The sequence below is a fragment of the Anolis sagrei genome, chromosome 3 (assembly GCF_037176765.1).
Source record: "Anolis sagrei isolate rAnoSag1 chromosome 3, rAnoSag1.mat, whole genome shotgun sequence".
NCBI classification, from domain to species: domain Eukaryota; kingdom Metazoa; phylum Chordata; class Lepidosauria; order Squamata; family Dactyloidae; genus Anolis; species Anolis sagrei.
This window is the reverse complement of record NC_090023.1, coordinates 217,920,651-217,948,090: the sequence shown is the minus strand read 5'-3', so window position 1 is coordinate 217,948,090 and position 27,440 is coordinate 217,920,651. Positions and strand designations below refer to the sequence as shown.

General features: G+C 41.9%; 1 protein-coding gene across 1 annotated transcript; it reads right to left on the bottom strand.

Annotated features, from left to right (window-relative positions):
- Positions 1–79: 79 nt before the first annotated feature.
- On the bottom strand, positions 80–21,501 carry PI4K2A (phosphatidylinositol 4-kinase type 2 alpha). The gene is made up of 9 exons (XM_060768218.2): positions 20,954–21,501; positions 8,832–9,032; positions 7,511–7,642; positions 5,618–5,771; positions 4,455–4,516; positions 4,267–4,369; positions 3,938–4,071; positions 2,570–2,629; positions 80–2,467 (listed from the first exon to the last, which is right to left on the bottom strand). Exons 1-9 carry the CDS (start codon positions 21,383–21,385, stop codon positions 2,306–2,308), a joined length of 1,440 nt encoding a protein of 479 aa, XP_060624201.2. The 5' UTR covers positions 21,386–21,501; the 3' UTR covers positions 80–2,305.
- Positions 21,502–27,440: the final 5,939 nt, after the last annotated feature.

The following is a 27,440-nucleotide window of genomic DNA, read 5'->3' as shown; positions in this document are numbered from 1 at the left end:
CAGTCACCCTAGCTGCATCAGCTCCCAGCAGTGCAATCTAACAAAACCAGCTACATAATTGGTGTCAAACTTCAGCAAGTTATTTTCACTAATTGTATATGTTTAATGTTGCCAGAACAGAAATAGGCCAAAACATTTGTAAACACTGTGTTAAATATTGCTTCTAATAGATTAGAATATACGATCTCCTAAAAGCTATAAAAACAACAAAAAAGTGGTTTACCAGCAGCCATCCCCTGGCACAGCCAGCTTCCCTGATTACGCTTCACAATACAAATAAAACAAAGCGGAAGAGAGACTTCCAAGAAGGTTATGCATCACAGGCTAACTGGAATTGTTACGTCACGGGGAGGGAAGATATGACTCACTGTTTGACTACCATTCTCACCATTCTACACCATTCATTTGCTGGCTAGGACTAATGGTAATAATCCCTGTTCAACCAAGTCTGGAAGGTCACACATTCTCAACCTGAGCTACATCAACCTTCCATAACCTGAGGCCTTTCCACATGTATAGTACTGTCACTCCCATATGCACCCAGTTTAGCAGATCATAGTGAATTTCCCCAACACACCTGAAGGACACCATGTGGGGGAGAGCTGGTCTATCCTATGGGAGAGGATTCAAAGCACATGGCAAGCAGAGGGCAGTTGTACATAAAGGCACAATTATAACTGGCGGCACAAGGGGAAGTGAGGTGAGAGACTTCAGCTCTTGTTCACTTCAGCAGGCATAAAAACACAAGAGACTGGCTCTGCAACTGCAGATCTGTTATGAAGATACTTGCATTGATTTAAATATATTACATACATTTCTACAGTGCATAAGAACAATACATTTCAGTTGAGGCTGGCAAAAAGGAAAAGTATTCCCTGGTGCCAAGTATCCACCTGGCACCACGGGCATACAGCAGATCATCCTCTCTGCCACCTGGAACGACAAGAGAAGACAGGTCGCACCCACCAGGTGCCAGGTCCCTACTTGGAACAGGAAGGAAGCTGGGCTCAACTTGGCACAAGACCTCTCCCTAGCAGGCTTGGTGGGGAGCCAGCTTAGCCGCTCCCAAGGAAAAAAATAGGAAACTTTTTTTATATTGACAAGTTCAGATGGGAAATTCTTGTTGCCAGGGATTTAGCATGGCAGTCTGCAGAGAAGCAGCATTCATCTTACCATTCCACTGTACACAAGGCATAGCCTCAGTATGATCCTTACATCAGTCCTGCCCATTAAAGGGTGGCAGAGAATGCAGTGAGGACATCTCCCCCTGCTAGCAAGCAACACCCACAGAGACTCTTTCCTTTCCCGATTGTCAGTACTCAAACCCAGCTGAGGGAAGGCATCCAGCTCTATAGGAAGAGACAGAACTGCCTCTAGCAGCCCCAGTTCTGCTCCACCACATCTCTAGAGCAGAGAAACATATTATCAGCTCTAGGGACCACAGTAGGTGGGTGTAAAATGCTAGCCCAAGGTAACAGTACTAGGATATACAGTCTTCCTCTTGCCATGTGAAGCATGAGTGTATGCATGTGGGATGATCAATTTAAAATCAAATTAAAACCTATTGTTTGAGGCCTTTACTCCCTTCTGCACAAAGAAGAGAAACAATCGTCTAACCCTCCCATCCTATGGTCCTCTGTAGAACCTGCCCTCTAGTATTTACTCACTCCCTCCACAGACAGAAGCCATTACCAACAGGCTCTATCCCAGCCCTTAAATTCTCCTCTAAGGCCAACCTTCATTCTTCCAAAAGCAGGCAGTAATAACTATGCTCCATACAAATGTCCCCAAAGCACACAGCCCTGGGAACACCTCTGTAGGACCAAGGGCATCCGAGCAAACCTAGTGGGGGCTTCTCAGGAAGAACAAGAGGGTGAATAGAAAAGGAGAAAGGTGCTTCAAGCCCAGCATTTTCACACACAGAGCAGTAGCACTTCCATCCCACTTGGGGACCTCCCTTGTCACCAGCCTTCTGGGGCAGAGGACACTGTGTGTACTCCATCTAGATGGACATTAGAGGGACGGCATGAAACTAAAAGGGCGCTGCATGCGGGCACCTGCTGGAAGATGCTGCCATGCTCTGGCTGGGGAGCAGACCAGCCCACAGCAAGAAAGGAGTAGCAGTCAGTCTGGATGAAGGCCCCTCCCTTTCTGTGGGGATTATGTAGAGCAATGCTGACTGGAGGGCCTGCTCACGTCTCCTGCTGGCTCCAGCAAGGCTGGCTCAGTCTGGAGGATTGGTCACCCGCAGTCAAGCACTGCTCCCCACCCACTCAGGTTCCTTGATGAGTGCAGAAGGAAACTGCTACCACCAGGAAAAGAAGGGTTTGCGGCTCTGGAAGCTTTGCGTGTAGGATTCACTGGCAGAACGTTGATGGGAGCGAGCAGTTTCCACAATGACCGGGGGCATCTGGACCAAGTGAAGAGGGCTCTTCCCATCTTTCAAGGCCTGTGTCAAGTTCAGGATCTAGGAAGAGAAATAGGTACACTAAGGTTCAGGTTTTACAAAAGTCCAGGCATAAAATGAAGCAAGTCAGCCCCATCCCATTCAGAAGACATCCCATCCTACCTGACCACGCATGACAGCAATCTGCTTGTGGAACTGGCCTCTGTCAAAACCTGGATCTTTCTACAAAAGAAACAACAGATGAACAAATGTAGTAAGGGCACATGTTTGTTAGTTGTTGATTTAAAACATTTCTACCGCGCCTTTCTCACGCTGCCAGAGGGGACTCAAGGCGGCTTTACACATAGGCAACTATTTAATGCCTTAAAACAATGTACAATTAAAATGAACATTTAAAATAGAATTATAAAATACATTAAAACAATTAAAAACATTTTAAACAATACCTTCACAATTAATTACATGATCCATAAGTGTAATCCAGGCCGTTCCGATAGTAATTACACATCATTCCATAACCAGATATTGCACAAGTTCTCCAACGGCTTGGTCACAAAGCCATGTTTTCATTCTCTTATGGAAGGTCAGGAGGGAGGGGGTTGATCTCATATCCCTGGGGAGGGAATTCCACAGCCGAGGGGCCACCACTGAGAAGGCCCTGTATCTCGTCCCTGCCGATCACACCTGCAAAGGAGGTGGGACCGAGAGCAGGGCCTCCCCAGACAATCTTAAACTCTGAGATGATTCATAGAGGGAGATATGTTTGGACAGGTAAGCTAGGCCAGAACCGTTTGGGGCTTTATAGGCTAAAGCCGGCACTTTGAATTGTGCTTGGTAACAGATTGCAGCCAGTGGAGCTGGCATAACACGGGTTGTATGCTCCCAGAATGCCACTCTGGTGAGTAATCTGGCTGCTGCCCGCTGGACCATTTGAAGCTTCCAGTCTTCAAAGGCAACCACACATAGAAAATGTTGCAGTAGTCTATTTGGGATGTAACCAGAGCATGGACTATCATGGCCAAGTCTGACTTCCCAAGGTACTCTTGCAACTGGCGCACACATTTTAACTGTGCAAAAGCTCCCCTGGCCACTGCCAAAACCTGGGGTTCCAGGCTTAGCGATGAGGCCAGGAGCACTCCCAAGCTATGAACCTGTGTCTTCAGGGAGACTAACCCCTTCTAACACAGGCTGTAACCCTATGCCCTGTTCGGCCTTTCGACTGACCAGGAGGACCTCTGTCTTGACTGGATTCAATTTCAATTTGTTCGCCCTCATCCAGACCGTCACAGCTGCCAAGGACCGGTTTGGGACTTGAACAGCCTCCTTAGTAGCAGGTGGGAAGGAGTGAGAGAGTTGACCGTCATCTGCGTACAATGTCATGTTGCACCCAGATGTCCTCTCTTCTTCAGCCCTTGTGGGGAAAGGGGTATTTCCTCTCCCCATCTCCTCCTTTCTCTCCTACTGACATCCTACATAAATAGATAAAAGCAGTGGTACCACAGATGTACTTGTCCTGGTGGCTGCGTTTACCTTAAAAAGTTCATAGAGATCTTCTTCAAGATCCTTGACAAAATTTGGGTCCGTAATCTTTGGCAGAATCAAATCCTTGATTTCCTGGGAGAAGGGCACCTTGGCCTGGGGCAGCCATGCCCAATAAAAAGGATCTAGGGTGGGGAAGAATACAGAAGGCAGGTATTAGGCTCACAAACCAGATTAAACACAAGGGCAGGGTGCCAGCAAAGATACAGATCCTGAACATGATGAGCTCTAAGTGGGGACCCGAAGGTGGTTGGAATGGAGAAGAAAAGAACTCAAACTGAAGAAATACCTATGAAATAACTGCTTGGAGGTATACTTACATGCTCTCCAAGAATCTGGATGTTTGAGAGGAAAAGCCAGGCCATTGTCAATGGCAGCTAGTTTAATGACAGGCTCTTTCACCAATACCCACTCTTCTGCATCCTGAAGAAAAAGGAAGGAATATCAAGCCCAGAAAGGTACTGCTTCTAACAGTCAACTCAGTTGCTCTGCTCTGGGTCCCACTTACCCGCACGTTTGTGCTGTCCAAAGGGCAATCATACTTGATCAGCCAGTTGTCATTACCCCGGTCTGTAAAGTGATAGAAATGTGTGAACAGAAGGCAAAGAAATAACTCATCCAAACATATTCTTGGCAACCATTGACAACAAACCCCACAGCACAGTCGAGATTTGGGAACAAGACCTGTGAGTTTTAAAGGCTATTTTAAGTGTATTTATTAGGAGCCCCCAATAGCGCAGTGAGTTAAACCCTTGTGCCGGCAGGACTGAAGACTGACAGGTTGTAAGTTTGAATACGAGGAGAACTCAGATGCGATCCCTCCGTCAGCTCCAGGTCCCATGTGAGGACATGAGAGAAGCCTCCCACAAGGATGTTAAAACATCAAAACATCCGGGAATCCGGATGTAAAGTAAAGACTTTCTGTATATATTTCAGATTTCAATATTAATGTCAAAAATACGTAGTATGATTTTACATAGGAATTGTGCTACATTAGAACAGTAAAGACAAATATCACTTAAATAAAATAAACATTAAATATTAAATAACCAGAAAAATAAAATAAGGTGTAAACACAACACTAATCTGGGAATCTGCTATTGCAACACATCAAATGAAGTGGTTTGAGTACTGGGTGCAGCATGTGATGTCAGAATCAAGAGGCTTCCTTCTCAGAATACCAGAAAATAATTGCATTGAAAAGAAATACAGGGTGTTACAAAATGATGGACCCAATTTCAAAGCCGTGTATTTCTCAATAGTAACATTACAGTCACACAAAAAGTTACAAATGGTTTAATGAGTTATCAAGTTATCAAGCTTTGCGCTGGGAGAGGCATCTAATGGTAATAACTTGAAAACCTATGCCTGACTCTTTCAAGTGGTAAGAATTTCATTCACAGACAATTAATTTTTCCAGATAGCTAGCAATTTCAAACTGGGCCCATCTTTCTGAAACACCGGGTGCATTGAGGACAGTGTAGAACTCAGCAAAAACTACCACAAGTCTTCAGCCATTCAAGGGAATTGTAGTACAATACTCTATTCCCATCCTTGAGTTCTGGGATCTAGAACAAATCTCCATCAAGCTAAGTGTTCCCAACCAAAATTATGCCTGTCTTAACAGTCAGTAGCCCCTTCTTTAGGATCCACAAGTAGCATAGAACCTACCAGTGTTGCGAATGATGTAGTCCAGCACCACTAGTCTCTCAAACTGTAGCAGCAATTGGCGATTCGTATTATCTGGAAGAGGCTCAGCTTCAAAGCGCCGCAGCCAGAAATCTGCATCCTTGTAACCTTCCACAAAGAGCTGAAAGGAGCCCACCTGAGAGCAAGAAGTAAATGAGTTAAGTGGAGTGAGACATGGCACAATGACACCAGACTCTCCTAGATGCCTTAAGAAAATGCCATCAGCCCTGAAAAACTCACAAAGATATATAAAAGTTCGGACTTACGTTGGAAATGTAAACAAAAGAAAGGAATCTTTTACCTCCACAAAAGACTTAAAGATTTCTGGAGAAAAAAATTATAATGAAATGGAAACTATATTAAAAAAATAAAATAACATTGAAACCAGGGTCTTTTTTATTAGGATTATTAGATAAGAAGATACCAAAACACCAAGAAATAATCTTTTTCTACATGACAACAGCAGCAAGAATTGAATATGCAGAATTGTGTAAACAACAAGCTACACTAACGACAGAGGATCTTTGAAATGACGGAGATGGACAAACTAACTTTAGCCCTACAGCAAACCGATCTGCAGCATCTACAAGAAGAATGGAAAACTTTCATAGACTTCGTGAAAACCCAAAAGAAGATGACTCAACAGGATCTGATGACTAAAAATAAGATAAATAATATATGTTTATCTTCTGTATTTGGTATTTTAAAACTTAAGAGATAGATACTATCTGATGGGTCAACTATTAAGAAATTATAATAGGAAAATGCATAATATCAATGATATGGAAATTATAGAAGCATATACACACAAATCTATATACAGTATATATGTGAATGTGTTTATGTATGTACATACAGAAAGAGAGAGAGTGATACAGAATGATATAAAAGAAGGCTAGCTGGGCTAGTATGAGCAAAACCTTGAGAAAGAGAGTTTGAGAGATCTGGCCTTCAGGAGCTATCAGGGAAAGTTCTTAAAATTTACTATAAGAATAATATCATACTGAGAGGTTATGGTTAAGTCAGAAGAGCTTTTGACCCCAAGAGTTATAGATGGAAAATATATTTGATGTAAATACAGAAAGAGAGAGAGCATGATAATGATAAAATGATGGAAACACTAACCTACTAACAATCCAAATGAAAATTTTAGAACCTTCTTTGTAGATATTAATAATAGATAATTTAAGAAAAGCTTTAAAGTGAAATAATCTGCTATGAAAAAATCAGTATAATTTCCATTGAAGAAGAACTGGAAAAGAATATATGAAGACCAGGAGACAATGTGAGAAGACAGAAGAAGATACAACGGGCTTAAAATTAAAATGCTTAGAATCCTCAGTATATTATGTAATAGGTGTTAAAGAAATAGAGATGAAGACTTGATGTAACAATGATAATATTATAAAAGAACCCCTCATTCCTTCGCAACCTTCACTCTCTTTGTTATGGAGCCCCTGGTGGCACACTGTGTTAAACCCTTGCACCGGCAGGACTGAAAACCAACAGGTCATAGGTTCGAATCTGGGGAGAGCGCAGTTTCAGCTCCAGCTCCCCATGCAGGGACATGAGAGAAGCATCCCACAAGGATGGTAAAACATCAAAACATCTGGGCATCCCCTAGGAAACGTCCTTGCAGACGGCCAATTCTCTCACACCAGAAGCAACTTGCGGTTTCTCAAGTCATTACTGACATGGAAAAAAAAAGCCTCTTTGTTTTCTCCTCTTGACATACTAGACATTTATAAAGATGGAACTAACCAATAATTAATCTATTATCCTCGTTGTTTTCTTTTCCCTTCCCTTGTCGTTTCATCCCCTACTTTCCTAGTAAATGTTTAATAAAAAAATATTTGGGGGGACAAAAGACCATACCTTTGGAGGGAGCCCAATTCGATGAAACCTCTGCCCGACTTTTGGCACTTTCTCCAGAGCCAGGCGTTTGCCCCGGGACTTCACTCGATCAATGGCGCTGTAGTTAAATGTTTCACTGGCCAAATATACCACCTATGGGTGTACGGAAGAGAAGACCCAAAATCAGTTTATAAGCAGATCACAATTCTTTCTTTCTTTCTTTCTCTCTCTCCCATTTTTAGGAGGGTGCATTCACAAATATAGACATATCCAGAGCTGTCAGCTTTTAACAAGCTTGGCAATATCTAGTAACGGCAGAAGACTACAGATGTCTTGAAAAATTCCAAAGAGTATTAAAAGACAAATGTCAAGTTATTCTTTTATGCGCAAACAACTACCTGCTTCTTTTTGAAAAGATACCTAACGTTGAGTCCTTGTGGCCATTTCCTTTCCACAGCCACCACTGTTTCGTCTATCCTCTTACATACAGTTTGTATTTCAAAACGCTATACAAATATCAATGATAAGGATTAGAAAGTACCGGTGCCCTATTGCTAGGATAAGAGACAAGGACAGGATCTGGATGGAAAGCAGGGATAGATATCCGTGGAGTGTTTGGGGTCAATTTTTCAGTCCTGCATCCTAGAAGAGCATCTTCAGCTGAAAATGGCTCAAAAATGCAATTGGAATTCATTGCTGTTCCCTGCTTCTTATTTTTTTTCCAAGATGACTTCTGGTGAAATAGGTAGGTTTGTGGGGGTGGTTTCAAGGTAAAATATAGGTTTGGGGTCTATCTTTCATCTGATTTCCTTTAAATGGAGGGTGTCTGAGACAACCACAAAAAAAGGAATTATGGGAGCTGCGCGTGGTCTATGGCTGCACTTTCCCCACTCCTGATTTAAAAGAAGCAATGGAAGACAGTTCCTGAAGTCTGGTAAGTAAGGTAAACTCACTGTTATTATTGTGTTCTGTTGTGTATTTTGGTATGTTTTTAATATGTTTTGTGCTCACTTAGGCACTGAATGTCTGCCTTCTTATATGTAAACCGCCCTAAGTCCCCTCGGGGAGAGAGGGTGGTATAGAAATAAAGTGTTGTTGTTGTTGTTGTTATTATTATTATTATTATTATTATAAATAATATTATCCAAAGGGAAACCAACCAGCCAAATACACTACACTCCTATTAGTACCAGACAGCATAACCAGATATTATGTGAGTTGCAGTTCTATAACATCTGGGCAGGCTACAGTTTCCCCATATCTGACATATAAGAGGAAAAACTATGTTCTTTTCAAGCTTCCTTATCTCCTATTCTATACATCTCCTCAATCTCAAGCTTACCTTTGTACAAGGAACGATGTTCAGTTCCAGCTTCTGGTCCACAAGGCTTGCACCTGCCTCTGATAGATATCCCTGGTTGAGAACAAGGCAGTCCCTTCCAAAACAACATGGGCAACAAAGTTTTTGCAGCCATTTTGTCCATTTGGGGTTCAGCTGTCCATAGGGTTCTTCATTCTTGGGTTTGAATACTCCAATAATTTTCTAAAAGGAACAGAAAATGGAGGCTGGTCAGTACAGGCTGGGCAAAGCAAAGAATACACACAACCTTCCTAACCTGGCAATGTCCCTAGTACTTGACAAATATATCAATAGTGTTGAGAAAGAAGAAACTCAAAACTTAATTCTTCTGCAAATAGTTTTTAAAGGTTTACAAGAATACCCTTCTATACACCATTTGCAAGAAGTTTGGGGCTCCACTGCTGAAAAGTATGTTTGGCCAGCAATTGTTTTTTTTCACTCCAAAATTGAGAAAAATAAAGTGTAATCTCTCCAGCAATGCATATTAGGATATTTGTTTGTTTGTTATGTTTATTTTCTGATGAGTGTAAGAGAGCAACTATAATCCTCATAACAGCCCTGTCAGGTAGGTCAGTTTGAGATAGAGAGGGGGAAGATTGAGGGTGGCTCAGTTTTATTCCATGAACTACATAGCTCCTAACCACTACATCAAACAGCTAGGAGGAGATGGATCGTGATGTAAAAATGGTACTGTGATCAGCCAAAGCGGGTTGACCCTTTCCAGGCCCTGGAACTGGTTAAGCTGATCTTCATTAGTCGGATGAATTATACTACTGGGTAACTCTAATGGTGTTGATGACATCACTAGTCGCAGATGTGCTAGGAATTTTTCACATCCTGTTTCTGCCCAAAGAAAGCAATCAACCTTAGAAAACGAAACAAGACAGACTGCAAGCTGAAGTCCCAGGGATGAATGTTAAAAATGAGCTGCTGCTGAGATTTCAGCAAAGAATGAAACCTACAAATTGTTCAAATTATAGGCCCAGTCATGGACCTCTGCCATCAAAAAGCAGTTTCTTTCAGTTTTTCCACTGAGGTTCCCCTCTAAATTAATCCCATCAGGAGTAAAGAAACACATAAATGTTGATTGACTCTAATTTTAAGAGCCACCTGCTAATTAAAGAGTATGGAAAAAGTACAAATCAAGATGCTTGTCAACATCTAACAAAATGGTTTCATGGTTTCAATATAGACAAGTACAAGAAAATATTATGGATTACAAAAATGTTGGACATGGCAGAGATGGACACACTAATGAGGCTTATACAATCATCAGGTCCTTCCAAATCTGAAGAAGTATGGCAGCCCTTTATTGAGTTTTTAATGAAAATATTGGATTGTTTATAACATTAAAGGGAAATTAGTAGTTCAGAGATGTAAAAATAACAAGAAATAAATAGAGAAGTTAGTGACAAGAATAATAGGATCCCCAATGATTTCCAAAGGATCTTGGAAAGTTAATCTAGCGGATGACAACAAGAATAGTGTTTTTTATTATGAAGAAGACAGCAGAGACAGGGTAGGAAGCATTAGTCAGGGCTTTCTATTTTCTGTTTCCCAACTTTTCTATCTCCTTTGCTTCAAAATACTACATACCTGCTTTTCTATCCTTCTGTTTTAGATTAGAAAATAAATGTTTTCTTTTTTCTCTTTTTAACATCATAGAAATCTTGTTTGTATTAGATAACAATGGAAGAAGATGCAAGATGTTAGAAACGCCCCTGTTCTATATCCACTCTTGTACCCTTCCCCATTCCTTATATATTATGCAATAAAAATTATATTTAAAAAAGACTCAGAGACAGTGTTGCACAGTGGTTTGAATGTTGCACTTGGCGGCTAAAGTTCTAGCCTCCCCTGAGACATGAAACTAACATGGTTGTGAAGGTAAAGCGGGAAGGAGAAAGCCATGCTTGGTGTACCAAGCTCACTGAAGAAAATATTGGATATAATTGTGATTTAATAGGTAAGAAAACATGCAGTTTGCGGCACACAATGTACCAACTAGTTTTCAACCTGATGCCCTCTTAGTGTTTGCATTCAATTTTCAGAATTTCTGACCACTGGCCTTGCTGGCTAAGGCCAGTGGTCAGAAGTGTAAAATAGCTAGAAGGCACCACTGTGGATGGGATCTTCCTGGAACTACACCATCAGCAGATCCACAATTCTGTGTAGTTAAGACTGCATCATATAAAGCAAACCTGCCTTGACCCTTCCAGCTTTAATGTATCATCTGCCTCTCGCACTTTGCCATCAGCCCCGTCCTGACAGTTGTATTGTACAAGTTCCCTCGCCCCTTAGCTTGGAAATGTCCATTATTCTCAGCTACTGGTTGTTGTATGATGCATTATGTTTTTATTATGTTGTATATGTATTTTTATACAGAGGTTATTTATTGAAAGCTGGACCAGGCAGTCATGACCATCCAGGTGTTTTGCACCACAATTCCCATAACTATGACTGGCTATGCTGGCTAAGGCTGAAGGCAACAAAGGGTCAAAAGCAGATGGAAGACCAGCGACCCCTTCTTGTTCTACAGGCCTGAAGACGAAGCACATCAAATGGAACTTCAGTCATTAACTACAGATTAATCCCAGCCTCTCAATGCATTATGCTCTAAAATCACAGCCTTCTTTTCACAGTTTTGTAATTAGTAAGTGCAACCTTTCTGAACACAGAACAAAGGAGAAAATAAGAAAAAAAGTGCACATTTTGATCTAATTATAGACTGGGTTGTGGCAGGAAGTAATGGTTTTAACACATTTTATTTAATGAAACCGTGGTCCTTAGCTAAGTGGGAGCTAGGGTTATTTTTCCAAAGACAAAAGCACTGCAGTTTACACAGTGACTCTCTAGGGAACATGAGGTCCTCAAGCCCCTTGCAATCATATTCAACCAAGGCCTAGGTCAGACTCACGTTCTGGGAAATAAAGTCATTGATCATTTCTGGGTGGGGATTACCTAATCATCTACCGGCACAGACTGAGCAGTCCTTAACCCAAATTCCAAAATCTGAAATACTCCAAAATACAAAGTTGTCCACATGGGTAGCTGAGATAGTTATACCTTTGCTTCCAGATGGTTCAATGTACACAAATTGTGTTTCTAGCACAAAATTATTAAAATATTTTCATGGAATGATAAGAGTTAGAAGAGACCTCATGGGCCATCCAGTCCAACCACCTGCCAAGAAACAGGAAAATCACATTCAAAGCACCCCCAACAGATGACCATCCAGCTTCTGTTTAAAAGCCTCCAAAGGAGGAGCTTCCTCCTCACTCCAGGGCAGAGAGTTCCACTGCTGAACAGCTCTCACAGTCAGGAAGTTCTTCCTTATGTTCAGGTGGAATCTCCTTTCCTGTAGTCTGAAGCCATTGTTATGTGTCCTAGTCTCCAGGGCAGCAGAAAACAAGCCTGTTCTCTCTTCCCTATAACTTCCCCTTACAAATTTATACATGGTCCCCATCATGTCTCCTCTCAGCCTTCTCTTCTACAGGCTAAACATGCCCAGCTCTTTAAGTTGCTCCTCATAGGGCTTGTTCGCCAGACCCGTGATCATTTTAGTTGACCTCCTCTGGATTACCTTCAAGTTATGTATATAAGATGTATATGAAACACAAACAAATGTCATATTTAGACTTGGGTCCTTTTTCCAAGGTATCTCACTATGTATGCTTATGCTATTAAAGCATTACAAATTACTTTAAAAATCCAAAAACCCAAACTCTTCTGATCACATGCATTTAGATAAGGGATACTCAAACTATCTCTCTTTAACCTAGCCTTACCTGATCATTCTCTCATCCACAGGTTGCACACCTAAGGAAGTCAGGTCTTCTGCTTTGTCAATGTAGTGCTAGCTAAATCATTTCCCCCAGACGAGGAAGAGAGGATAACCCAACACTAGCCAGACACCCCTTACACAGAGTGTACTACAGCTGCCATCTTCTCCAGCCAACACTCTGTAACATTGGTAATTGGTGTTGGGCCCCAGACTGCAGATAGGAGAAGTTGCCCTAAACCATAAAGAATACAAAGATATCCCATTCCAGTTACTAAAAAATGGACTCACTAGCATAGCTCAAGTCTCATACCTGCAGCAAATGCAGTTAAATCTTGTACATCTAACTACTAGATCCTATCTGATCTTGGAAGCTAAGCAGAGTCAACCTAATTGGTACCTGGGAGATCGCTAATGAATATTAGGTGCTATACAATATATTTCACACCTCTGAGTATCCCTTGCCTAAGAAATCTCTATAAAATTCATGGGGTTGCCATAAGTGAACAGGCAACTTGAAGACACTCATATACACAAACGTCACCCATCTCTGGTCAAAGGCAGGCCGGCCAGGTGTAACTGGAAGCAGCTGACCCAGATACCAGAATCCAACCTACAAAATTCTGACTACAGAAGCCCCATTCATTCTCCAAATAGCATTAGAAGTCCTGTTGTTGCATCAGTCTATCTGCTGCTTTCTGCCTACCTAGGGCAGGAGCACAAAGGCCAGTCTGACTCATCAGACCCTTGAGTCCAGCTAAGAAAGGGAAGTGAATGCAAAGATAGATCTAGACAGGAACAAGAAGCTGCTTTGCTGGAGCAAGAAATGAGAAGGTTTGCTGATGAAGTGTGATTCCGTGCAATTGACACACTAGACTGAAAAAGGGGAAGCTAAATTAATCTGGTTATGGTGATCACAAGGAAAGCCACACGACTGACTATGCACAGCGCCAGCCCACACACAGGCATGGAAAATGTACCGCAGCTGACCGGAACTGCACTACTTTCCACTCCATGTACAATGTCACAATAATGTCCCCTTTCTCTTATTCACAAAGCAAGATGTGGGCACAAAGAGTCTCATTCAGATGCTCAAGTCCTTGCAGGTACAGAAGCAGTAATCCAATGAAACAATCTCAAAAATATTCCTGAAGGAAACAGGCTGCAATGGACTAGAACCCGGAATTCAAGGTCTCTTCCACTAGAGTGGAAATCTGATGCCTTCGACTTGCTCTGGACTACAAGTCTGTGAATCTCCAGTTGCTGCCTATGCTGCTTATGGGGGTTGTAGTGTGGATTGCTTAATTTGCCCTGGGGACACACTTACTATTAAAAGTTCCCATCAATGGAGACATAAATGTAAGCATATCCCTAGAGAATCAGTTCCATGTGCTCTTGCTATCTGGACAATGTAACAGAATTTTATCATTCTTATTGTATTTATTATTTTATTTATTTATTTATTTATTTATTAGATGCACTTATTGACCGCCATTCTCAGCCCTTACGGGCGACTCATGGCAGTGTACAGTACACATAAAAAGACAGTTACAGAGGCCAGTATCAACAACATATGACTATACAACAAATACAAACTACATAAAAATCCGCTTCGTCTCTTAGTAGAATCATACCGTAGAATCATATTGTACTCTGTATATCATAAGTAACACAGGGATCCCAGTATACATGATAGATTTTACTATAACAAGATTACACACTCTCTCCCCATAGAAAACTTCAGGCTACAATAGCCCCACAGAAGTAGATCTCCCATTCTTTATAGAAATTTTAATCACTTCTCCAATGAGATGGGATTGAAAAAAGAAGGATTAGAGTTATGGGATCAGAAGTTGGCCTGATGCAGGCTTCTACATGTTGTTGGGCTGCGAGTGGCAGTAGCCTTAGCGAACACAGCCTATGCAGAGGAATGCTGGGAGCTGCAGTCAATCAACATCTGCAGAGCTATGTTATGATTTCTTCCTCTTTTCTAGCATCACCAACTGTTCAATGGGAGGGAGACCACCAAGAAGAGTACATGATGTTATCTTGACACAGGTTGGGTAAATATTAGCTATGGTGGCTTGAAATTCTTCAAAGAGCAAAGGGCAGGACACGTGAGCTGATTCGGAAAAGTTTCCAATCGGTGTTTTCAAGATTGGTCAACAAAGGAGAGATGTCTGGTCTCTTCAGTTTTCCTTTCAAAATAAACTCTTCACTATCCCAAGATCTTAACAGGTTCCTCAAACTTCTGGCTCCTAAGAATGAAGAGCTTCAAAGACATAACAGGCTTTATTCAAATATCTGAAAGTTCAAGGATCACATGATTACGAAAGGAAGTTGAGCAGCTGCTTCCAGAGGCCAACAGTCATTCCCCTTCAAAGGAGTTTTGGCATTTGGTTCTTGCATTAGGAAATACACACACACAAAACCCTAACTGAATCGATCCAGCTCTATTTTTAAAGGGGATCATATATTAAATTGTCCAGACTTCCCCTGCTTCTTATAAAACAGGACTACAAGTTATTCGTTGTGTAAAAATGTTCATTGACATTAACTGAGTAATACCAGAGAATCTGTGTTCCAAACTCAACTAGCACTAAGATGATAGCAAAGATTTCATCACGCCTCTCCAAGATCCATGTTATTGTCAGGGTATTTTGTACCACTTTCTACACTTTCCATTCCAAAAGCTATGTAGGGCAACTTAGACTTAACCACGTAACACCCTGAGCCAATAATGCATCATAGAACAGCACAGACTGCCTGTTTTTTTTAGGCCAAAAAGCAAGAAACCCAGTTGCAATGGAGTCCATGCATTACAAAGACCAGAAGGACAAAAAGAGTCAAGATTAGGTGGCAATCTATACATATGTACCTGATGTATACCTCACCTCCTACCATCCCCAGAGATTCCTCCGTTCTGAGGACCAAGATTTATTGGAAATTCCCAATGTCAAGACCTTGCGTCTAACCAGACGCAGAGCCTTTACAGCAGTGGCACCATCACTCTGGAATACTCTGCCACCTGAAGTCCGTGCCTTGCGAGACTTATCAGCTTTCCGCAGGGCATGTAAGACATATCTGTTTTGACAGGCCTGTTGATCTTTGATATTGTTGTTTTTAAATTGTTTTAAATTGTTTTTAAATTGTGTTAGATTTTAGCCTGTTCTTGTAAGCCGCTCCGAGCCCCAGGGGAGTGGCGGCATATAAGTTTGAATAATAAATAAATAAATAAAAATATTATGCCATCAAAGCAACTGAACATGTAGAAGAATCATAGAATCAAAGAGTTGGAAGAGACCTCATGGGCCATCCAGTCCAACCCCCTGCCAAGAAGCAGGAATATTGCATTCAAATCAAGAGATCCAACTGGCACAAAATGAAGCTACCTCATGCCAACTAAGCCAATTTCTGAAAACAGAATCACCAATAGAGTGGGCCCTTGGTACCTGTATGGGTTGGTTCTAGGACACACATACACACACACTCTCCAAAATATCTGGATGGCTGAGTCCCATTACATATAATGACAGGAAAATAGTGTCCATTATATAAAATGGCAAAAATCAAAGTTTGTTTTTTTTTTTGGGGGGGGGGGTTAAGGGAGGGGTATTTTCAAGCTGTGGGTGGTTGAATCTGGAGATACAGAAGGCCAACTGTATATTTTAATTAAGTAGAAGCACTTCAGCATGCCAAGTGCTGTTGTCCTCTTCGCTGGAAAAGTAGAGCTTACGCTTATCATTTCATTTTCAAGTACAAATGGCACAATACTGTGGCATTGTTTGCTAATCCCTTTTAAATGCAATACACAAGTCCTATTGTTATGCCGCAGTGTTGCTATCTCATAGTCCCTATATGATACTTCATAAAGAGAACCATGTTGCCTATTTACAATTCTTAACTATGGTCACATTATCAGTGATGTTTATGAGTAAGGCCTACTCAATTTTTCTTCTTTGACAACAGTATAACACCAGAAACATCAGCTGTGCCTTATGGGCTGTAGCAAGTGAGCCCTTGCATCTAACTCAGTATCAAGAGGCAAGGGTAAACTATCCTAAGTCATAATAAAACTGAGGGGAGGCTGAGGCTGGACAACATTTGGTACAAGGGGGACAACCCATCTAGGTATCAATATTAAAAAAACACAACAGTAGAGTCTCAGTGAACCAGCACCCATGGGGATTGGTAGGTAGCACCTTTACAATCAATGGCATCTGTATATATTTAATATTTCAATATTAATATTAAAAATACATAGTATGATTTTACATAGGATTTGTACTATATTAGAACAGTGAAGACAAATATCACTTAAGTAAAATAAACATTAAATATTAAATAACCAGAGAATAAAATAAGGTGTAAACACTAAACTAATCTGGGAATCTGCTATTGCAACTAACTAACACTATTCCTCATATTATACCATACCATGGACTGTGTATTGATTGACATTAATATTGAAATGTGGCAATTAAAAGCCAATTAAGATAAACGTAACTTCATTTAAAATACTTCTAAGTCTATTATAAAAACAGCTTTATGAAAATTTAAAGTATTACGTATTTCTTTTATTTATTTATTTTACCGGTTGCTTGAATTCACAAGAGCCTACTGCAGTGGTTCTCAACCTGTGGGTCCCCAGATGTTTTGGCCCTCAACTCCCAGAAATCCTAATAGCTGGTAAACTGGCTGGGATTTCTGGGAATTGTAGGCCAAAACACCTGGGGACCCACAAGTTGAGAACCACTGGTCTACTGTACATTGCTTTCAAGAATTCAAAGCATATGGCATAATGTATTCCTCCAATTCTAAGATGCCATCGATTGTAAAGGTGCACACAAAGTTCAGTATCACCAGCAGGAAAAAAAAAGCTGTATTTGTGTATATAAAAAAGCACCCGTAATTCTAAGACGCACTCTGTTTTTGGAGATATTCATATGAGGATAAAGAAGTGTGTCTCAGAACGGAAGAAATACATCATTCTTAGAATCTCTATAACAACCTGTAAGTCAAGGCAACACTTTTACCATAAACTGCAGACAGGGAAGGTGAGAATTCTACATTGTAGAATGAATGCACTTTGACATGCTGCTAAAGAGCGCTGGCACCTCGTAACCCTTAAATGGCAAATCCCAGGATTCCATAGCCTTAAGCCATGGTGGTTCAACTGCTATGAAACTGTATTCATTCCACAGCCTAGATGCACCCTTTAACTAGTTTGACTCCATGGCATGAAATCCTGAGAGTTGCACTTTGGGGAGACAACAGTGCTGTTTGGCAGAGAAGACCGAAGACCGTATCAAACTACAACCCCCATGATGTCACAGCACCGAGCCATGACAATTAAAATGGTGCATATTACATCTACAGTGTAAATGCACCCCTGAGAGGCTGAGAGGGGACATGATAGCCATGTTTAAATACTTGAAAAGATGTCACCATCGAGGGGACAAGCTTGTTTTCTGCTGCTCCAACCCCCTTCTACATTGCCATATAAAATCCAGATTATCTGTTTTGATAATATGGGTTATACAGCAGTGTAGAAAGGACCCCAGAGACCAGGAAACAACAGCAACGGATTCAAATTGAAAGAAGAGAAATTCCACCTAAACATTACAAAGAACTTCCTGTTGGTCAAGAGCTGTTTGGCACTGGAAGATGATGCCTCAAAGGGTGCTGGAGTGTCCTACTCCCTACTGGGTGGCGCCTGGAGCCCCAACTGTATGATTCTAGGAAAGGAGAGGCTAAGGCTGCGTCCTCTCAGTCTAACTTTAGGAAAGAACTAAAAACCTGGATATGGAAGCTGGCTTTCAAAAATGGTTGACTACTTCTCATTATGATGGTGGTCAAGGTGGAGAGGGGGTGGGATATAAATAAAGTTTATAATTATTTTGGTGTCAAAGGCTTTCATGGCCAGAATCACTGAGTTGCTGTAAGTTTTCCAGATTGTGTGGGCATGCTCGTGAAGCATTCTCTCCTGACATTTTGCCCACATCTATGGCAGGCATCCTTAGAGGTTGTGAGGTTTGTTGGAAACTAGGCAAGTGGAGTTTATATATCTATGAAATGTCCAGGGTGGGAGAAAAAACTCTTGTCTGCTTGAGGCAAGTGTGACTGTTGCAACTGATCACCTTGATTAGCACTGAATAGCCTTGCAGCCTAAAGGACTGGTTGCTTCTTGCCTAGGGGAATCCTTTGTTGGGAGGTGATTAGCTGGCCCTGATTGTTTATTGTCTGGAATTCCCCTATTTTTTAGTGTTGTTCTTTATTTACTGTTCTGATTTGAGAGTTTGTTTTTTTTAAAATACTGGTAGCCAGATTTTATCCATTTTCATTGTTTCCTCCTTTCTGTTGAAATTGTCCACATGCTTGTGTATTTCAGTGGCTTCTTTGTGTAGTCTGACATGGTAGTTGTTAGAGTAGCCCAGCATTTCTAAGTTCTCAAATAATACGATGCGTCTAGGTTGGTTCATCAACTGAACCATCTTGATGATGATGATAACAAGATTAGTAAGCAGCAAACAAGATCACTATGCTGGCTTTTGTATTTGATCACACTTCGGACACTTCCCAAGTGTCTAGGTGTGATCAAATACAAAAGGTAGCATAGTGATTTTGTTTGCTCGGTACTAATCTTGTTATGTATCAAATCATCATCGCCATCATCATCACTGAGTTGCTTCATTTGATGAACCAACCTGGACACATCAGTGTGATGTATCTGTGTGATGTATTGGCAAATAATGCATGCAGATCCGAGTAGGGTGGCCTTTTGCTGCTGACAGGTGGTAATTCTGTCAGCATTGTTTGTTTTTAAGGCCAGGCCAAGGTCTTTAGGCACTGCACCCAGTGTGCCGATCACCACTGGGACCACCTTTATTTATTTATTTATTTATTTATTTATGACATTTATATGCCGCCCTTCCAACCCCGAAGGGGACTCAGAGCAGTTTACAAGATATATATACATACAATAGATTATATTATTAGCACAGTAAAATATCAGTATTATATAAATATATTACTATATTGTATTATACCATTATATTGTAATATTATAAGTAATATTACATGTAATATAAAATATATAATTATAATATTGTATTAGTATTATTAGTAGTATTATATTATATTATATTACATTACAATGTTATAAATATTATAATATATATACAATATATTACTTTATTAGTAAAGCACAGGAGACAAGGTGGAACTGTCTTCCGCCCCCCTCACTCTTCACTCTGCCCCCCCCCCCTCTTCTTTACTGGCTTGTGCCAGAGACTTTGCAGTTTGATCTTTAAATCCTCATATTGTGTAAGCTTTTTCTTATTTATTTATTTATTTATAACATTTATATGCCACCCTTCTCACTCCGAAGGGGACTCAGAGCGGCTTACAAGATATATATATACATACAATATATTATATTATTAGCATAGTACAATATCAGTATTATATATTACTATATTGTACTAAAGCGTTATATTAGTAATATTACATGTAATATAAAATATATAACTATAATATCATATTATTAGTTTTATATTGTATTACATTATAATATTATATATTCTTATTATATTATTCATACACTATCCGTCCCCTGCCACACGTAGCTGTGGCTCAGTCTGTGTATATGTATTTTGTGTGTGTAGAATCATAGAATCAAAGAGTTGGAAGAGACCTCATGGGCCATCCAGTCCAACTCCCGGCCAAGAAGCAGGAATATTGCATTCAAATCATCCCTGACAGATGGCCATCGAGCCTCTGTTTAAAAGCTTCCAAAGAAGGAGCCTCCACCACACTCCGGGGCAGAGAGTTCCACTGCTGAACGGCTCTCACAGTCAGGAAGTGTATATATGTGTGTATATATTTGCGTATATGTGTGTTTGCCTATATATGCCTGATAGGTGCATTGTGTCCAAATTTGGTGTCAATTCACCCAGTGGTTTTGAGTTATGCTAATCCCACAAACGAACATTACATTTTTATTTATATAAGATTGTAGAGTGAATGCAATTTAAGAGCACTTTAACTGAACTGGCTCCATGCTCTGGCATCCTGAGAGTTGGGAAGTGAATGCTGGAGGCCTACAACTCCCACAATTCCATAGCATTGAGCCATGGCGGTTCAAGTGCTGTCAAACTACCTTCACTCTACAGATGCAGAATAAGAGGCAGCCTTTTGCCTGGGAGTGTGGTGGAGGCTTTGAAGCAGAGCCTGGCTGGCTAGCTGGCCATCTGTCGGGAATGCTTTGATGGTGTGGTGCTGGGCCTGGCTGCCCCACGTCCCCCGCCCCTCCCCCGCTCACCCCTTGGGGGTCCTTGACGAAGTAGCTGCCGCTGGACCCCTGGTAGATGCGCTCCGGGTAGATGCCGCGCTCGCTGGCCTGCTCCGCCTGCCGGACCACCTCCGCGAACTCCGGGTCGTCGGGGAACTCGTTGCGGTGCTCCCTCTCGCCGCGAGACGAGGCCGCCAGTGCCGCCGCCCCTTGCCCCGCCGGAGCCGGAGCCGGGGCCTGGCCCGCCCCGCAGGCCCCCGCCGAGCCCGAGCCCCGATCCAGCAGCGGCTGCCGCTCCCGGTCGCGCCCGCCGGTGGGGGAGCCCGGCGGGGAGGCGCAGGGGACGGGGCCGGGGGCGGCGCTGGCGGCGGGGCAGGGCGGAGAGCGCACGGCGGAGCCCGGGAGGCCGTACCCGGCGGAGGGGCCTCGCTCGGGGGACACCAAGGGGCTGGTCTCGTCCATCGGGCTCTCCTCCTCACTCCTTCCTCCTCCCTCGCGGGCGCTCTCCTCAGGCTCGGCGCTGTTCACTTCGCGTCACCTGACGCCGGCCCCGCGGCCACCGCCGTTTCCGCCACGGCGCCGCCAACCAATCAAAGCCAAGCCACGTCCCCCTTGTTGACAAGGCGGCCGGAAGCCCCGCCCACTCGCCCAGCAAGGCCGGCCCCGCCCACACCGCCTGGCCCCGCCCCCGCCATTGTGTCCTGCGCGGCCTCCCTCCGCAGAGCCAAGTCATCCTCCGCCCAGCGCATGCCGTTTGACGGCACTTTAAAGGACCAGGGCTCAGGGCTATGGGATCCTGGGAAAAATGGGAGTTGGGTCTGAAGCACCAGAAAGGGGAAACGTTCCAGGATGGCAATCAGCCAGGCTTTTAAGCTGGTGGAGGCTCCTTCTTTGGAGGTTTTTAAACAGAGGCTAGATGGCCATCAGTCAGTCCTGCTTCTTGGCAGGGGGTTGGACTAGATGGCCCATGAGGTCCCTTCCAACTCTAGGATTCTAAGGCTTTGCAATGCTAATCAAGGCCCTGATTGAGTCTTGTCCACATGCTTGTGGATTTCAATGAGCAATGAAAATTGAATCAGGCAGCAGTCAGCCAGGCCTTGAAGCTGCAAGGCTATTCAATGCTAGTCAAGGCCCTGATTGAGTCTTGTGTGGAATTCCCCTGTTTTTGAGCATTGTTCTTTATTTGTTGTTGTTCATTCGTTCAGTCGTCTCCAACTCGGCCCCTCTTCCTTTTGCCTTCCACTTTCCCCAGCATAATTGTCTTCTCTAGGCTTTGCTGTCTCCTCATGATGTGGCCAAAGTACTTCAACTTTGTCTCTAGTATCCTTCCCTCCAGTGAGCAGCCGGGCTTTATTTCCTGGAGGATGGACTGGTTGGATCTTCTCGCAGTCCAAGGCACTCTCAGGACTTTCCTCCAACACCACAGCTCAAAAGCATCGATCTTCCTTCGCTCAGCCTTCCCTAAGGTCCAGCTCTCACATCCGTAGGTTACTACAGGGAATACCATGGCTTTGACTAGGCGGATCTTTGTTGCCAGTCTGATGTCTCTACTCTTTACTATTTTATCGAGACTGGACATTGCTCTCCTCCCAAGAAGTAAGCGTCTTCTGATTTCCTGGCCACAGTCTGCATCTGCAGTAATCTTTGCACCTAGAAATACAAAGTCTGTCACGGCCTCCACATTTTCTCCCTCTATTTTCCAGTTGTCAATCATTCTTGTTGCCATAATCTTGGTTTTTTTTATGTTTAGCTGCAACCCAGCTTTTGCGTTTTCTTCTTCTTTATTTACTTTCCTGATTTTAGAGTTTTTTAATACTGGTAGCCAGATTTTGTTCACTTTCATGCTTTTCTTCTTTCTTTTGAAATCATCCACATGCTTGTGGATTTCAATGAACAATTAAAATTGACGAAGGCTTTCATGGCCAGAATCACTGGGTTGTTGTAGTTTTTTTCGGGCTATATGGCCATGTTCCAGAGGCAGGAGAAATGCCTCTAGAACATGGCCATATAGCCTGAAAGAACCTACAACAACCCAATTAAAATTGAATCAGGCAGCAATCAGCCAGGCCTTGAAGCTGCAAGGCTATTCAATACTAATAAAACCTTGATTGAGTCTTGTATGGAATTCCCCTGTTTTTGAGTATTGTTCTTTATTTACTGTCCCGATTTTAGTGGGTTTTTTTAATACTGGTAGCCAGATTGTGTTCATTTTCATGGTTTCCTCCTTTTTGTTGAAATTGTCCACATGCTTGTGGATTTCAGTGAAGAATGAAAATTGAATCAGGCAGCAATCAGCCAAGCTGCAAGGCTATTCAATGCTAATCAAGGCCTTGATTGAGATTTGTGTGGAATCCCCCTGTTTTTGAGTATTGTTCTTTATTTACTGTCCCAATTTTATAGGTTTTTTTAAATACTGGTAGCCAGATTGTGTTCATTTTCAAGCTTTCCTCCTTTCTGTTGACATTGTCCACATGCTTGTGGATTTCAATGGACAATGACAATGTAATGAGTCAGGAATCAGCCAGGCCTTGAAGTTGCAAGGCTATTCAGTGCTAATCAAGGCCCTGATTGAGTCTTGTGTGGAATTCCCCCCCCCCCTTTTTTTTTTAGTATTGTTCTTTATTTACTGCCTCGATTGTAGAGCCTTGTGTGGAATTCCCCAGTATTTGAGTATTGTTCTTTATTTACTGTCCCAATTTTAGAGTTTTTTTAAATACTGGTAGCGAGATTATGTTCATTTTAATTTATTTATTTATTTATTTATTTGATGCACTTATTAACCGCCATTCTCAGCCCATAAGGGCGACTCATGGTTAATGGTTTCCTCCTTTTTGTTGAAATTGTCCACATGCTTGTGGATTTCAATGAACAATTAAAATGGAATCAGGCAGGAATCAGCCAGGCCTTGAAGCTTGCAAGACCATTAAATACTAATCAAGCCTTGATTGAGTCTTGTGTGGAATTCTTGTGTTATAATTTTAGAGGTTTTTTTTAATACTGGTAGCCAGATTTTGTTCATTTTCATGCTTTCCTCCTTTCTGTGGAAATTGTCCACATGCTTGTGGATTTTAATGACCAATGAAAATTGAATCAGGCAGGAATCAGGCAGGCCTTGAAGCTGCAAGGCTTTGCAATGCTAATCTATGTGATTAATTGCAACATTTACACTTGCCTCCAACAGACAAGAGTTCTTTCTCCCACGCTGGACATTCCACATATATAAACCCAATTTTCCTAGTTTCCAACATACCTCACAACCTCTGAGGATGCCTGTCATAGATGTAGGTGAAACGTCAGGAGAGAATGCTTCTGGAACATAGCCATAGAACCCGGAAAATTCATAGCAACCCAGTGTTTCTGGCCATGGAAGCATTTGACAGCATAATAATAAAGTTTATTTATATCCTGCCCCTTTGCCACAAGGACTCAGGGCAGCTCCCAGCAGAATCATGTAACAATACCAAAAAAAAAAAAAAACAACAACAACAAAAAGACATAATATATAACCAATAATCACAAACAAAATTTTAAAAAACATATCATGATAAATAAATACACAGGTTAACATTGTACTGGGTTTAAACACATATTATACTGTGGAGGCAAATCCAGTTAAAAACTAATAGGTATTGTCAATGCTAAAAGATCACCATCATAATCACAGACAGGAGTTCTTTCTCCCATGCTGGACATTCCACAGATATATAAACTCCACTTCCATAGTTTCCAACAGACCTCTCAACCTCTGAGGATGCCTGCCATAGATGTGGGTGAAACGTCAGAAGGGAATGCTTCTTGAACATGGCCATACAGCCTGGAAAACTCACAGCAACCTATTCTACAACTCTGCTGCCTGCATTGCTTGTTGCTGCATTGTCTCTATTGAACAACCACACCGTCTTCCCGAAGATCCTGAGAGTTAACTCGTAACAAAAACATCAGTGCACACTATGACTCTTTAACACACCAAGTGTGGTAAGTACTTGAAGCCAAGTGCAAACCAATTTGCATCTCAGAGCTCATTAAAGCACTCTCCAAAGTGCTCTTTCTTTTCTTTGTTGGAAGCCAGTGGATTGCAGAACAAAAAGAGAGAATTGTGTTCTGCCCTCTACACACAGTTCCAAGGTCTTATTTCTGAGTATTCTCCAGCCAACCCACTCACTTTCATGAGAAATAAGCAAGCAAGAGAGGTCAAAATGCCTGGCAAAGAATCAGAAGGCCTTCCTGTTTGCTCTCTTCTTGACCTGCTGAACCCTGAGGTTATGAGCTGGAAGCATTTGAGCCACATCTTTTATTCTGACAGCCGCAGAGTCATTTGCTCAAAAGATCACACCCAACCATTCAGAAATTATGAGAAAGAATGGCTTTAGTCATGTCTACAGCCCAATTACTTCTGAGTAGAGTTAGGCTGGTGATGTGGATTTTTTGTGTGTGTGTCAGGAGACTTGAGAAACTGCAAGTCACTTTTGGTGTGAGAGAATTGACCGTCTGCAAGGATGTTGCGAAGGGGACGCCCAGATATTTTGATGATTTACCCTTTTTATGGAAGGCTTCTCTCAAGTCCTCACATGGGGAGCTGGAGCTGAGAGAGGGAGCTCATCCACACTCTCCCCAGATTCGAACCTACAACCTGTCGGTCTTCAGTCCTGCCAGCATAAGGGTTTAAAACATTGGGCCACCGGGGGCTCCTATGGGGAATTTTTCCAATGTAAATGCTTCACTCTTGAAGAGGTATTACTGGATGGATGGATGGATGGATGGATGGATGGATAGATGGATAGATAGATAGATAGATAGATAGATAGATAAAACTGGGATACTCTTTGAAGCATTATCTTGTACTGTCTTCTCCCAATCACCACCAACAATCTCCATGCCAGCCTTGATATCTGGCTAAAAGCTGTTTCCACCTGCAAAACTCTAGGATTTGTTTTCACATTTGACAGCACTGAGGAGTCTGGTTTTACAAAAACACCAACAATTAAGTAAAATATTTTTAAATGAAAAGTTAAGTCAAGTTTCTCAGTAGAAACAGGGCTAAGAAAAACATGCGAATTCCAACTAATTCTAGCCTTAAATGTACCAAGAATCCTTCAGTATTAAAACTGAGTCCTCTCTTTTAAAGCCCTCTCTTTCAAATCCTTTTAATGTTGGGGTGTTTTCACATTGTTATGCAGTCTTGTGATTTCAATATTTGCCTGCAGTAAATTGGTTTTAGAACAATTCAGAGATGAGATATATATTGTCCTTTTCTCCTTCTCCTTCATATTTCCTCCCCATGAGCAACGGAATGATCAAGATAAAAGGCAGGAGTTTGTAACGTTTTCCCTAGTGTTAAAAGAAAGACAGTATATGTATATCCTCCCTCCTAATAAGGAACTCAAGACACCCATCTATTAATTAGACCCCGAGGAATTTAACTTAAGTGAAGTGACAATATTATGTGCTATCAAACCATATTCTAGGTTTTAGCCATGTATAGAAATAGTCCTTGTCTGGCAAGGAGCCATCATGGTTTAAGAGTTGGACTATGACACTTGAGACTATTGGGTTGTTGTAGGTTTTTCGGGCTGTATGGCCATGTTCTCGAAGCATTCCCTCCTAACGTTTCACCTGCATCTGTGGCAAGCATCCCTCAGACATTGAGGATGCCTCACAACCTCTGAGGATGCTTGCCACAGATGCTTTTAGCCTTAGGGGACATTATGACAGCTACTAAGTACCATACATATAATTAATACAAAAATACATTTTTACCCAAAAAATATTTGCAGAAAGAGGGAAATGGAAAACATGCACAGAAAGTGCTACTGTTATAAGTGAATGATACAACATCAGTTGCTTTATTCCACATCTACATAGTATTAGATCTTCATGTTAAAGGTCTAGGCGAATTTGCTCCTTCTTCCATTACTGAACATTCCTTGAAATAAGCTATACATTTCCTCAAAGTTGGACTTCTTGTATTGCTAATGCTGGTTGATAAGAGACAGATGATGAAGTTTGATCTCTAGCTATGATATATACCTGGCCTCTGTAACAAGATGCTTCAGGTTTTCCAGTAGTAATAAGATCTCAGGCTTCTCTGATGCCAGCAACCCTAGTAAGTTTTCTTTGATGTATCTGACAGGTTGTGCCTAGCAGTTATATCATATCATGACTTATCATGGCAGCACCATTTACAGTGCAGATGTACCCACAATCCCTTTAAGTCAGTGGTTCCCAACCTGTGGTCCATGGACCACCAGTGGTCCACAAGGAGTAAAATATGGTCCACGGCCTCACCATTACTACTATGGACAATAACACAGCTCAACCATTTTGTATCTTCATTTTTAGGCCTATTGCTGGGGTTATTTGGGGTGCCGATTCAGAAAAGTGCAAATCTAGATTATTAAATATGGTTTTCCGTGGGTGAGCATATGGCGGCTACTGGATGGCATATGTTCTGTATCAGAAACTAGAGCTGATGTGGTCTATTCAATGCATTTTTCTGAATCAGCACCCCAAATAACTA

What these genes read in the sequence shown, in the direction of transcription:
- PI4K2A (XM_060768218.2), bottom strand. Translation starts at nt 21,385, where the DNA reads ATGGACGAGACCAGCCCCTTGGTGTCCCCCGAGCGAGGCCCCTCCGCC. An exon ending in CTACATCATTCGCAACACTG is followed by an intron (nt 4,517 to 5,617) that starts GTAGGTTCTATG and finishes ATCACTTTACAG; the next exon opens with ACCGGGGTAATGACAACTGG. An exon ending in TCCAGATTCTTGGAGAGCAT is followed by an intron (nt 4,072 to 4,266) that starts GTAAGTATACCT and finishes TCCCCACCCTAG; the next exon opens with ATCCTTTTTATTGGGCATGG.